This window comes from Otolemur garnettii, unplaced genomic scaffold (assembly GCF_000181295.1).
Source record: "Otolemur garnettii isolate 467f Iridium unplaced genomic scaffold, OtoGar3 scaffold00174, whole genome shotgun sequence".
Taxonomy (NCBI): domain Eukaryota; kingdom Metazoa; phylum Chordata; class Mammalia; order Primates; family Galagidae; genus Otolemur; species Otolemur garnettii.
The window spans coordinates 767,922-781,239 of NW_003852569.1; the positions used below are offsets into that span (position 1 = coordinate 767,922).

General features: G+C 38.6%; 1 protein-coding gene across 1 annotated transcript in view; it reads left to right on the top strand.

Annotated features, from left to right (window-relative positions):
• The window catches only part of TCHH (trichohyalin), a 7,699-nt gene extending 6,621 nt beyond the window's left edge, over positions 1-1,078 (top strand). The window contains exon 6 of the mRNA XM_012811732.1: positions 12-1,078. Within this exon, the coding sequence (XP_012667186.1) occupies positions 12-1,078 (1,067 nt within the window). The remainder of the gene's footprint in view (positions 1-11) is intronic.
• Positions 1,079-13,318: the final 12,240 nt, after the last annotated feature.

Sequence of the window (13,318 nt, forward strand, 5' to 3'; positions counted from 1 at the left end):
GCGTCACCAAGCGCGTGACAGAAAGTTCCATGAGGAGGAGCAGCTCCAGGACAGAGAAGAGCAACTGCGTCGCCAAGCGCGTGACAGAAAGTTCCCTGAGGAGGAACAGCTCCAGGAGAGAGAAGAGCAGCTGCGTCCACAAGCGCGCTACAGAAAGTTCCGTGAAGAGGAGCGGTTCCAGGAGAGAGAAGAGCAGCTGCGCCAAGCGCGTGACAGAAAGTTCCGTGAGGAGGAGCAGCTCCGCCAGGAGAGAGCAGAGCAACTGCGTGGCCAAGAGCGCGACGGAAAGTTCCGTGAAGAGGAGCGGTTCCAGGAGAGAGAGGAGCAGCTGCGCCAAGCGCGTGACAGAAAGTTCCCTGAGGAGGAGCAGCTCCAAGAGAGAGAAGAGCCACTGCGTCGCCAAGCGCGTGACAGAAAGTTCCGTGAGGAGGAGCAGCTCCTCCTGGAGAGAGAGGAGCAGCTGCGTGGCGGAAAGTTCAGTGAAGAGGAGCGGCTCCAGGAGAGAGAAGAGCAGCTGCGTCGCCAAGCACGTGACAGAAAGTTCAGGGAGGAGGAGCAGCTCCTCCAGGAGAGAGAGAAGCAGCTGCCTCGCCAAGCGCGTGACAGAAAGTTCCATGAGGAGGAGCAGCTCCAGGAGAGAGAAGAGCAGCTGCATCGCCAAGTGCGTGGCAGAAAGTTCCGTGAGGAGCAGCAGCTCCTCCAGGAGAGAGAGGAGCAGCTGCGTAGCCAAGCGCTTGACAGAAAGTTCCCCAGGGAAAAGCAACAGTTGCAGCTTGAGGAACGGGAAGAGCATAAGCGTCGGCGGGGACAAGACGGACAATACCTGGCGGAGGAGCAGTTGGCCAAGGAGAAGAGTCGTCGCCAGGAACTGGAGAGGAAATTCCGGGAGGAAGAACAGCTCCGCCGCCAGCAAGAGGAGGAGCAAAGGCGCCGCCAAGTCCGGGAGAGAAAATCCCGGGAAGACAAGGGCCATGGGCAGGTGCTCGAACCTGGCACGCGTCAGTTCGCCTATGTCCCAGTGCGCTCCAGCCCTCTGTATGAGTACATCCAGGAGCAGAGATCTCAATACCGCCCTTAAGAAATTCTGCCAATGTCCTGACACCTGTCAAAGCGTCCAGCAAACAAAAATGAAAAACACTGGGTACCAAGTGATACCTCAACTGTTTCTGGTTGTGGGAAATTCTTTGCTATTAAAATGTGTCTTCTCTTCCAACATCCTAAAGTACATCCATTTTATGTACTTTGTACTCATGCCTTTTATTCTCCCTGATGTAGTTCTTTCCTGAAAGATGTCTTTACTCTTTGGTGCAGATGTGTGCATTCTTAAAAACATATACATCTTTTGATTTGTTTAAGGAGTTTTGTTTGAGAAACACGTTAATTCATCATTTTCAGAAGTAAGGAGACTAAATACAGCAATTTGAAGTTCAAAACAATAGGTCTATTTAATGGTTGATCCATCTGTGAAGAGTTCAGATGTTTTTAATGTTTACATTGATATTTCTTCTTTACACTAAATTTCATTAATCTTTGCCTCCAAATAGCTTTTAATCTTTTATGGCATAATTAGCACAGATTCCAGGTGACTGAATTTTTACAATCTTGAATACTGCTGGGAGAAAGGGGGTGACTTCTGCAGAAAAACTCCCTGTGAAGTCAGTCCATAACTGGAGAAATATCTGTTAAGAATAAGATTTAGCTTCAATACTTAGAATTTGATTTTTTGTAATGCCCCACTTATAATTTCCTGAAGCAAAAGTAAAGTGTTTCTCAAACAATTTCAGAGATCAAATTTTAAAACTGTCTGCTGTAGTTTCTAGTATTCAATTCTATTCCCCTAAGTTTTGTTGGGTTAGAGAATATTACTAATCTTTGTTAACTTTAACTTAGAAGAAACCTACTTAAAATCCTATAAACATTTAACTTACTCTAGGGCCAATAAGAGATCACCAAGAGCATGTTGGGGAGGGAGGGAAGGGGAAATGTGTGAACAGAAGGGAAAGTTTGTAGAGGCTCTTTGACAAGATTCATCAGCCCACAATCCTTTGAGGCTTACTGGTACTACCTTGGAGACATTCTTGTTGAGACAATTGGACTGTGTGAAAAATTAATAATAAATGTTTGGCAATGAATTATTTTTGTCTGTTTTAACTATGTGTGAATTTTAACTCAAGGTCTAGTGATCTGGAAACTCACATCACTTAAGGGTGTTTTGTTACTATTATCTATGTCCAAATATGAAAAGGGTGGAGGATCCTCTATTTTCCACAACCAGTTTTTTCTGGACCTGTATTATCTCTATCCCCACACTGAGATTATCTTTTCTAAGTATTTTTGTTCTTGACCCCACAGCTTTCTGTGCCATTTTTTACAGTTACTCACTAGTCATGACAAAAACTGGTGCTCCCAATGTTTGTTAATACAACAGAATCTCCATAGTTGACCACCTCCTTATAAACTGACCTAATTTTCATAGACTGGACAAGCCCCACATGTATATATCAGTACAGTAGACCTAATTCCTTAGGTTGACTATCTCCATATGTTGTCCAGTATGTTACAGTCCCTTGGGTGGTCAACATACAGAATTTCTACTATATATGCTTTTAATTACTTAAGAATTTTCAAAAAACCCTGGAAAACTCTCACTGGCTTTCCTTAGGATCTTCTCAATGGGTGCTTATTACAGAGCCTCCTTATATATGCTGTGCCTCAAGATGCTATTGAAATATACACTCATCAGCTCGGCGCCTATAGCTCAACTGGCTAAGGCGCCAGTCACGTACACCCAAGGTGGCGGGTTCGAATCCCCAGCCTGGACCCGCCAAAACAACAATGACGGCTGCAACCAAAAAATAGCCGGGCGTTGTGGCAGGCGCCTGTGGTCCCAGCTACTTGGGAGGCAGAGGCAGGAGACTCGCTTGAGCCCAGGAGTTGGAGGTTGCTGTGAGCTGTAATGCCATAGCACTCTACCCAGGGGGACAGCTTGAGTCTCTGTCTCAAAAAAAAAAAAAAAAAAAGAAATATACACTCATCAACTAAGATACAGTTTAACAATAATAGTTATGGTAAAAATAAAGCCCTACAGACTTTCGGTAACCCTTTAAAAGAAGGGGCAAAAGCCAATTTCCAAAGAATAAAGTATTATTTCATCACGTTATAATACCATGCAATTTAAAAAATTTGTCAGCCAGACATTCTATGTCCTGTGGCTATTCTTTTAGAATACTAGGAAAATGTGGAGGCCAACCCTGCTCCACCAGAGCAATGTACATGCAGGAGCAGAACCTTGAGCCTGGTGGGCAATTGCCTGCTTAATAATAAACCAGGAGCTCTATTAATATAAGTTTGGTTGCTTGTCTGCTGCTGAGGAGTCAAGTGGAGGGTTCAATATACTATAATGGAAAAGCTGGTCTTCATGTGCTATGGGCTGAATTGTACCCCTCCCTCATGAAGGTTTATGTGTTGAAGTCCTAACCCTTATTTCTTCTGATTATAACCATATTTGGAAATATGGTATTTATAGAGGTAATTAAGTTAAAATGAGGTTATCAGTTTGGGTTCTAATCAAGTATGACTGGTCTCCTCATAAGAAGAAGAAACTTGGACACAGACACAGGGGGAAAGATAATGTGAAGATACAGGGGGAATATGCCCAGGTACAAGTCTCAGAACAGATCCTTCTATCAAGGCTTTCAGAAGAAACCAACCCTGGAAATACCTTAATTTTGGACTTCTAGACTCCAGAACTATGAGAAAATAAATTCATATCATTTAAATCATGAAATCTGTGGTATCTGGGTTATGACAGCTCTAGAAAACTAATATATCATGTATTAATAAAATGGGAATATATTGTTAGGTAAGCCTATCTGTATTGTGATAATCTTTTATCCTTTAATATTATACAAGCAGGTCATGATTGCTCAAAGATCATTTTTATTAAATCTGCCATAGTTTCTACAGTGTGGTGGAAAGACTACTAGAAGGAGTCAAAAGCCTTATGTTCATATTCATTCATTCACTCAACAAATATTTATTGAACTCCTGCTATGAGCCAGGCATTGGTCCAGGCAATATTCATACAGGGATGAAGTATTCTTTCTAGCCTGTTTCTTCACTTACTATTTGGTGTGTTCTTATGCAAGCCCTTTAACCATTCTGTGCTTCCATTATTTTACATTTCAAATTATGAGACTGGAATAGCTATGACCAAGGTTATTTTCAGGACTAAAAAAAAAAAAATACTTTATTCTAACATTCATCTTGTGCAACTGACACTCTTAAAACACACCACAACTTCTATTTTTGGGTAACAGAAAACAGGGAAAAATTAACTGATGAAGGATATTATCAGAACATAGTTCCTTCTTCAAACATCTTTCCTTTCTAGACAGCCAGCCCAGCCCTGAACTTCTTTCTCTCCTTTTATCTCCCAAACTCTTCCATGGAGCTCCTTCCTGTCAACCCAGGTTTATTCACTGAAGGAGATGGCCCTAAAACTACCCCCATTTTTTAAAACTTAGTACTATCAAAGATCATAGCCCTCCTGTTTTATAAACTTCAGATATGCACTTAATTGTTCTCATTCTTTTCTGCAAAGAAAACTAAGTCCTAGAATTTAGTCCCACTCAAAGTAAAATTCACTGGCCATTAGTCAAGGACTACATGAACTCATCCCTGCTCTTTCTGTTCTAATTACGCATTTTATTTGCATCCAGTCATTGTGAGTTTTTTTCAGCAAGTGTACTGAGATTATAATCTGTTGAAGACAATAATCTATGCAATATGTATGTTCTTGGTTAGTAAGGAGCTGACAATGGCATGCAATAATCTGAAACCAACCAAGACAAATTTCTGGGCAGCTTGTTATTTTCTGAGACTTCAAAATATCCATGGAAAGTGTTCAAACGACACAAACTTTTAAAAATACGATTTGTCACCACTCTTCTTTAAAACAAAATGTGGGCTCAGTGCCTGTAGCTCAGGTGGTTAGGATGCCAGTCACATATGCTGGAGCTGGTGGGTTTGAATCCCCAGGCCTGCCAAACAACAATGACAACCGCAACCAAAAAGCAGCTGGGCTTTGTGGCGAGTGCCTATAGTCCCAGCTACTTGGGAGGCTGAGGCAAGGGAATTGCTTAAGCCCAGGAGTTGGAGGTTACTGTGAGCTGTGATGCCCCGGCACTCTACCCAGGGCAGCAGCTTGAGACTCTGTCTCAAAAAACAAACAAACAAACAAAAAATGTATGGCATTTTCTGCAAGATAAAGTCCAGGTCTTCAGTTTGGAATTTAAAGCCCTTCACAATCTAGCATCAATCCACCCTTCAAACTCTAACTCCTATGATATCATTAGAGCTAAGTATATGTTCAAACCAGATTAATCCGTTTTTCATCATTAGGAAGCCTTATGACAGTCCTTACTTCAAAGACACATTGGCATGGTTTTATCTATTTGAAAGCTTGTCTTCTTCTGGTCTATCTGGGCAATTTCTATTCAGTTTACAAGATCAAGATTCAGTCCCACCTCCCTAAAGTCTTTCTCTGATTTACCCTGTCACACAAAAATCTCGTCACTGAGGTTCTACAACATCTATTATATTTACTGCTCATTGATTACAATATTCTGCCTTAGTTGGCTTTATACTTACTTCATCTTCCCAATTAGACAGTAATTACATTGAAAACAGAAACTACAACTTGGAGATTCTTTATTTTGTATATTCTTTTTGTGGTATACAATAGACAATAGAAATCTGTGCAATTCTGGGAAACTAGATGAACTTTCTCACTAAATGAATATACAGGGTGAAATAGTGTGCAATATAAAATTGCACATGAACTTTATGGCCAACCTGTATACTCAAATATTTCAAAAGTTCTTATTCCAAAGAAGCCTTCCTGACTTTATGCTAAGAAACATGGTGCAAGGAGCTATAAGAATTAGATACATGATGTAAGCATTCAATAGGTGTATGTCAAATGAATGAATTAATATATCCCTTATAGGTCTTTTCTGTCGAGAGCCTCTAATGTCCACCTGTGAAATAAGCCATTCCTCCCTTCTGAATATTGAAGCCCCCAAGTCCTTTGCTATATTTTGAAAAGTTCTCAAGTTTGGACATTACTGAGGTATTAATGAATATTCATGATTTCTTCTCTCCCAATTTATTCTGGTTCTGCATGGGAATTGGAGTGAGCTCTGGTCTTAGTACCTGTCAGTGCCCCTTAGGGGGATAAGAGTGCAGGATTAGGTCAAAGCAAAAGTTAATTTTTGTCCCATGTATTGCTGGGGTGCGGGTACAGTGAGAAGCAGAGATGAGATTTAATTCCAGATTGGGAACATCATTTTTATCAGTAGTAATCAAAGCCACAGATGAGATTATTGAGAACATAGAGAAAGAGAAAGATGGAGAACTGGGCTAGGACATACCTTGAGTAACAGCAACATTTAAAAGAAAGGCAAATGTATAAAACTAAAAAAAAAGAATTTAATGGAGCTATCAAACCAGTTATACATGGGGTCACAAAAGCTAGAAAAAAACATTCTACAAGCAAGTGGAGATATTAGTTGCCATCAATTTCTGAGAAGCCAAGTAAGATAACTGCTAAAAAGTGCCTGCTTATTTGCTATCATGGTGGTCAGTGATGGTCAATGTAATGGGTTGAAGAATGCAAGGAAAATAAGCAGAAACATAAAAATACAAATGTTTCAAGAATACTAATTATGAAGAGGAAGAGAAAGGTCCAATGAAGTTGTGCATACAAGGTAGGATTTTGTAAAATAGGCAAGACTTGAGTGTATATAAATACTGATAAAAAAGAACCAATAAAGAAAGATTTGAAATATATAGAGAAGAGGAGGGGATGATCAGCATAGCAAGTTTCCTAGGAAGGCATAAAAAGAGGAAAAGACAACATCCAGAGAGAAATTAGACCTAGATGGACACCTTTTCTGAGAGAACAGAAAGAAAACCTGAATGTAAATAAATGCCATTAAGTTTGTAGTTTAATGAAAGAAAGTTTAGAGATTCTGGTTTGATTACTTTATTTATGAAAGATCATCTTTCAAGAGTCAGAAGGAAAGGGTAGGGGTCAAATAATTAAAAAGAGTAAAGATAGTTTAAAATACAGTGAGACCCAAACAAGGCTGAGATTTTTCCAGGCAGATGTGACTTAACGACAAAGAAGGAAAGGGAACTGAAAATGCCAGCAAGAAATGGAGTTATTTTTTTAACTTAATTTTTATTAAATTATAACTGTATACATTGGCTCGGCGCCTATAGCTCAACCGGCTAAGGCTCCAGCCACGTACACCTAAGGTGGCAGGTTCAAATCCCCAGCCTGGACCCGCCAAACAACAATGACGGCTGCAACCAAAAAATAACCGGGCGTTGTGGCGGGCGCCTGTGGTCCCAGCTACTTGGGAGGCAGAGGCAAGAGACTCGCTTGAGCCCAGGAGTTGGAGGTTGCTGTGAGCTGTAATGCCACGGCACTCTGCCCAGGGGGACAGCTTGAGGCTCTGTCCCAAAAATAAATAAATAAATAAATAACTGTATACATTTATGGGGTACAATATGATGTTTTGATATACAATGTGGAATACTTAAATCAAACTAATTAATATAACCATCACCTCACTTGCTTATTTTTATGTTAAGACATTTTTAATATACTCCTAGCTGTTTTGAAATGTACCCTTGATTGTGTACATTAGATGAGCTCCCACCAAATACTCTCCCTCCACTTGCCCTCCCTCCTCCACTCCCCTCTGTTTCCTCTTGCCTCTTTCTTTCTGAACTATAGTTATATTTTATCATTCATATGAATGTGTGTTTATATATTGGTTTCATAACAGTATTGAGTACATTGGATATTTTTTTTCCATTCTTGAGATACTTTACTAAGAAGAATATTGTTCCAGCTCCATCCATGTAAACATAAAAGATGTAAAGTTTTCCTTTTTATGGCTGCATAGTATTCCATGGTATACATATACCCCAATTTGTTTATCCACTCCTGGGTTGATGGGCATTTGAGCTGCCTCCACGACTTGGCTATTGTGAATTAGGCTGCAATAAACATTCTGGTGCAAGTATCTTTGCTATAAAATAATTTTTGTTCATCCAGGCAGATACCTAGTACTGATATTGCAGGATCAAATGGTAGGTCAACTTTTATTTCCTTGAGAATTTTCCATACTTCTTTCAAAAAAGGCTGTATGAGTTTACAATCCCACCAGCAATGTAGAAATGTTCCTTTCCCTCCATATCCACACTAACATCTGCAGTTTTGGGATTTTGTAGTGTGGGCTAATCTTAGTGGAGTTATGTGATGTCTCAATGTGGTTTTGATTTGCATTTCTCTGATGATTAAAGATCATGAGCATTTTTTCATGTGTTTCTTGTGCCATTCATCTGTCATCTTCAGAGAAGTTTCTGTTCAAGTCTCTTGCCCACAAAGAAATGGGGTTGTTTGTTCTTTTCTATTAAAGAGTTTAAAGTTTTTGTGGATTCTAGTTATCAGGCTTTTGTTGGAAACACAACCTGAAAAAATCTTCTCCCATTCTGAAAACTGTCTGTTTGCCTTACTTACAGCAAGAACACTTACAGTGCCCTTAACTGTGCAGAAGATTTTTAGCTTGATCAGATCCCAGTAATATATATATGGTATTGCTGCAATTGCCAGGGAGGTCCTCCTCATAAAATATTTTCCCAGGCCAATAGCTCCAAGAAATGGAATTATTAAGGCACTGAAAATCTGTGAAATCTGTATTAGTCTGGGTTCTCTAAAGAAAAAGAATCTATTTTATACAGAGTGTGTCTCAATGCAGAAAGAGCTGTATTTTAAGGAATTGGCATACCCAATAATGAAGGTGGCAAGTCCAAAATCTGCAGAATGAGCAGACAAGTTTGTGACCCATGGAGGAGCTGATGCTACACTTCAAGTCCAAGTTCCATCTGCTAGCAGAATTTTTTCTTGCTATCATGTGACTGGATCAAGCCTACCCACATTATAGACACAACCTGCAAAGTCCACCTATTGAAATGTTAATCTCATCCAAACACACTGGCCCAGCCAAATTGATGTAAAATTATCCATCACAGAATCTAAGCAGGAAAGGAAAAATGTGAGCACAAACAGGGACTGAGATGTGAGGGTGTGGAGTGTGGGTTTCAGTGAGAGAGACAATCCAATATGTTTAGAATCAGGGATTGGGATAGCTTTAGGGAGAGGAGGCAGGGGAAAGAGAATGTGAAAACTGAATCTATTATTCCCATCCCTATGTGGCCTGCCCAGAATCTCAGGACAGCTGCTACTTGGCAAAGGTCTTTCCCAGACAAAGCCAATCTGCAAAGACTGGAATAAGTACCCAGACAAAGTCAATCTGCAAAGACTGGAATAAGTACCTATTTCTTTAAATGTGCAGACATCAACCACAGCCACAAAAATCAAGAACAATCACAAAAGCTTCACATCATCAAAGGGACAAAATAAAGCACAGTGACTTACCACAAAGAAATGGAAATGTATGAACTGCCTGACAAAGAATTCAAATTAACTTTTAAGGAAGTTCAGCATACTTCGAGAAAATTCAGGGAAACATTCAATGAAATGAGAAAAGCAATAAATGACAAAAACAAGAAGTTTACCAGAGAGATTAAAATTATGAATGTATTACTACAGAGTTGAGGGTGGTTTCAAGTAATAAGTTCCAAGGTAACATGTAATAAAACAAAATGATACTTCTGTATAAAATAGACCAATTTTTCCTACTATTGTTCCTAGAAATTTAAGGTAATGATTGATTAACTAAAAGTATTTGTGAGCTATAAGGGCTTGGAGGGAAGTTATAGACTGGATACTTGTATCTCTCCAAAATTCATTCCTAACACTCAATGTTATAAGGATGGAGCCCTCACAAATGGGATTTGTGTCCTTGTAACAGAGATCTCAGAAAGCTTTTACCACCCCTTTGCCATGTGAAGATACAGGGAGAAGAGGCCATCTATAAACCAGAAAGCAGGCCTTCACTAGAACTTGTGTATGTTGACATCCTGATCTCAGACTTCCAGCCTCCAAAACTGTAATAAATAGATTCATGTTATTTGCAAGCCACACCATCTATGGTTCTTTGTTATAGCCACCTGGGCTAATGAAGACAGGACTCCAGTCATTAGCAGGGTGGCAGCATAGTAATGCAGAAAAGGCACAGATTTTGGAGTCATGCAAATCTGTTTACAGCCAAGCAGTTTAAAATGAGGCAATTCATATAATCTCTTAAAGCTTCAGTTTCCTTATAATAATCCCTATTTTCAGGAGTATGAAAAGTAGAAATAATATGCGCAAAATATAAGGAAAGCAGTCAATAAATGAGAGAGATTACTATTGTTTAGTGCATTCACTTCAGTTGTTATAAGGATACTAAATCCATAGAAATAAAAGACCCAAAGTTATAAACTAGAAATATGAATAGTTCAGGGTTGGAGAACCTTGGCATGTTGGAAGACCACATTAATTCAGCTATAATTAAATAAGCCCAAATTCAAGAAACTTCAATTAGATATACTTAAAAATGTACATTATTCTGTAAAAATTTGTACTTAATAATTTTTAAAAATGAAAACTCTTTGTTAATTTTTAAGTTAATTAACCTTTTAATGACTTTGTTGTGTCTGCTTTTTATTGGAAAGCATTTGATTATTGGGTTTCAGAATGGAGATCAGCAGTATCAGTTGATCTTCTAAATGGCTATCAGTCATTTGTGACCTTAAATTCATCTTGATTTGGGTTAAGTAGGAAAATGTAGAGCACTAAGTGGTTATGAAACAAGAAAGCATTTTTCAGGGGTGTTGCCGAAGACGTGGGTATTCTATTCCATTTTACCATATCTCAACTAGATCTTTCTTACCTTCCATGACTAAACTGTCATCTTTAGGTGCCTTGGTGATATTAACTAAGTGAGGCTGATATGCTCATTTGAGTGTAATGTCATGAGTCTCAAAGTCATTGAATCTTTGATTGTATTCTCTAGTAAATAGGTCTATAACAGCTGCATATTCTTCAAGTGATTCATATATATCATCCTGCTAATCAATGATCTTTACTAACTAGGGAAAGTGTTCATTCGAAATTTCCTTTGGGAGAAAAAGTATTTTGAAAAAAGATAACTTTTTTGAAATGCTTGGAATTTTTGCCACATACCATATGATTTGGTTTTACCTTACAAAGAAATAATTCAAGTCATTTATTTGATGGCACACAAAAATGTTGCATTCCTATAGAAATATTTCAATAATTCACACTGCTGATTCTGTTCTTTATAAAATTTAACTATCTGTTCTTACAGAGACAAAATTTTGACTAATACCTGTCCCTGCCATAGCCAGCGCACTTTAGATTCACACTGATTACCTCATCCTTTCACTTTAGCATGTCATGAAACTGACATGTGCATTTGTTCAAAAATAGTTAATACTTGTTACTGATATTGATATTTGATATTGCTGTATCACAAAGCAAGCAAATCCTCTTACCTTTAGCAGAAACAAGATAATATCACAATTTCCAATCCTCATGTAAAAATCTTTTTTCTTCCTTCAGCATTTCCTTGGTCTTCTTGACCTGAAGACAGAATTTAAAAATACTGCCAAACTGTGCAACTATTCACAAATTCCACTTCAAGAAACTCAGCATACCATTGTCAAAAGCTGATAACAAACAGGTATACTCTACACCCATAAACTCTTAACAACTGGTCCCAGTAAGGCAGGAGAAGTTAGAACTAAATCATAAGTGTGGCAGCATCATCTTAGCCCTATGACTTATTTATGTTCTCACTGTGATGATGAATCTGGGAGTATTATTTCACTCTTTAGTTTTTTATCCTTTAGTATTTAAAATTTATTTATCTTTAAAAATAAAATAAAAGTATAAAAAACAAACATAACTATATTAATAAAAATGAAAGGATTTGTTCTATAAAATTTGGATTCAGTCAAATGCCATACTTGGGGTGGACTCAGTGGCTCATACCTATAATCCTAGCATTGAGGAAGGCTAAGGTGGGAGAATTACTTAGGCTCTGGAGTTCCAGAATAGCCTGAGTAAGAGTAAGACCCCTAGCAAAAATAGAAAAATTAGTCAAGTGTGATAGTGGGACTATAGTCCCAGCTACTCAGGAGGCTGAGGCAAGAGGATCACTTGAGCCCAGGAGTTTGAGGTTGCTATGAACTACGATGGTGCCACTGCACTCTACCCAGGATGACAGAGGGAGACTGTTTCAAAAAAAGGGGGATCTTACTTAAGGATTTAGAAGGCCACATATGGCCTTAAATTTACAGGGTCCCACTTCCATTTTAGTTTTTTTTTTTAATTCTAGTATCTTTCATTTTGATACAATATTTTTTCACTTAACAAATATTTATTGAGAACCTAAGATATCCCAGGCACTATACTGGGCTGGTGATATAATAATACTTAAGACAGACATAGTCCCAGACTTTCTCATGGATGTTAATTCAACATATGCAGTATAAGCCAAATGTTTTTAGGTAAGTTAATTCATTTAATTAACAGTACAATTCTGGAATACTGGACATTGTTGCCCCCTTTCCCTGTTTTTGAATAAGAAAATCAAACACAGAATGGTTTAGCAACTTGTGTAAGGTCATATAATTAATAAAGTTTAGAGCAAGACCCATCCAGATTTCCTCACTTGTTTATTCAACAGTTTTTTCTTGGTTACCTAATAGGCACTTAAAGAAAATCTAGTAAATGTGAGACTGTACATGTTGATTACACAAGAGCCTCAATACACTATTTTGTGCTTGCACACTTATGAAAACATTTTTTCTATTTAAACACAAAACAATGTGCTAGCTATAACAAACATCAAATATATATATAACAAAATCAACAATTTCATTTACAAAATTGTCCTTCTTAAAAGGGATTTATTAAGAAGGGATAATTTGGGGCTGGGTGCAGTGGCTTATGCCTGTAATCCTAGTACTCTGGGAGGTGGAAGTGGGAGGATCCCTTGAATTCAGGAGTTGGAGACCAGCCTGAGCAAGAGTAAGACCTTGTCTCTACTGAAAATAGAAAAACTAGCTGGGCATTGTGGCAGTTGTCTGTAGTCCCAGCTACATGGGAGGCTGATTCAGGAGGATCACTTGAGCCCAGGGGTTTGGGTTTTCTGTGAGCTAGGCTGACACCATGGCACTCTAGACTGGGGCAACAAAGTGAGACTTAGTCTCAAAAAAAGCAGGGAGGGGATAATTTAGAAAAGTCTCTTTTAAAGACACTTTAAAAGTG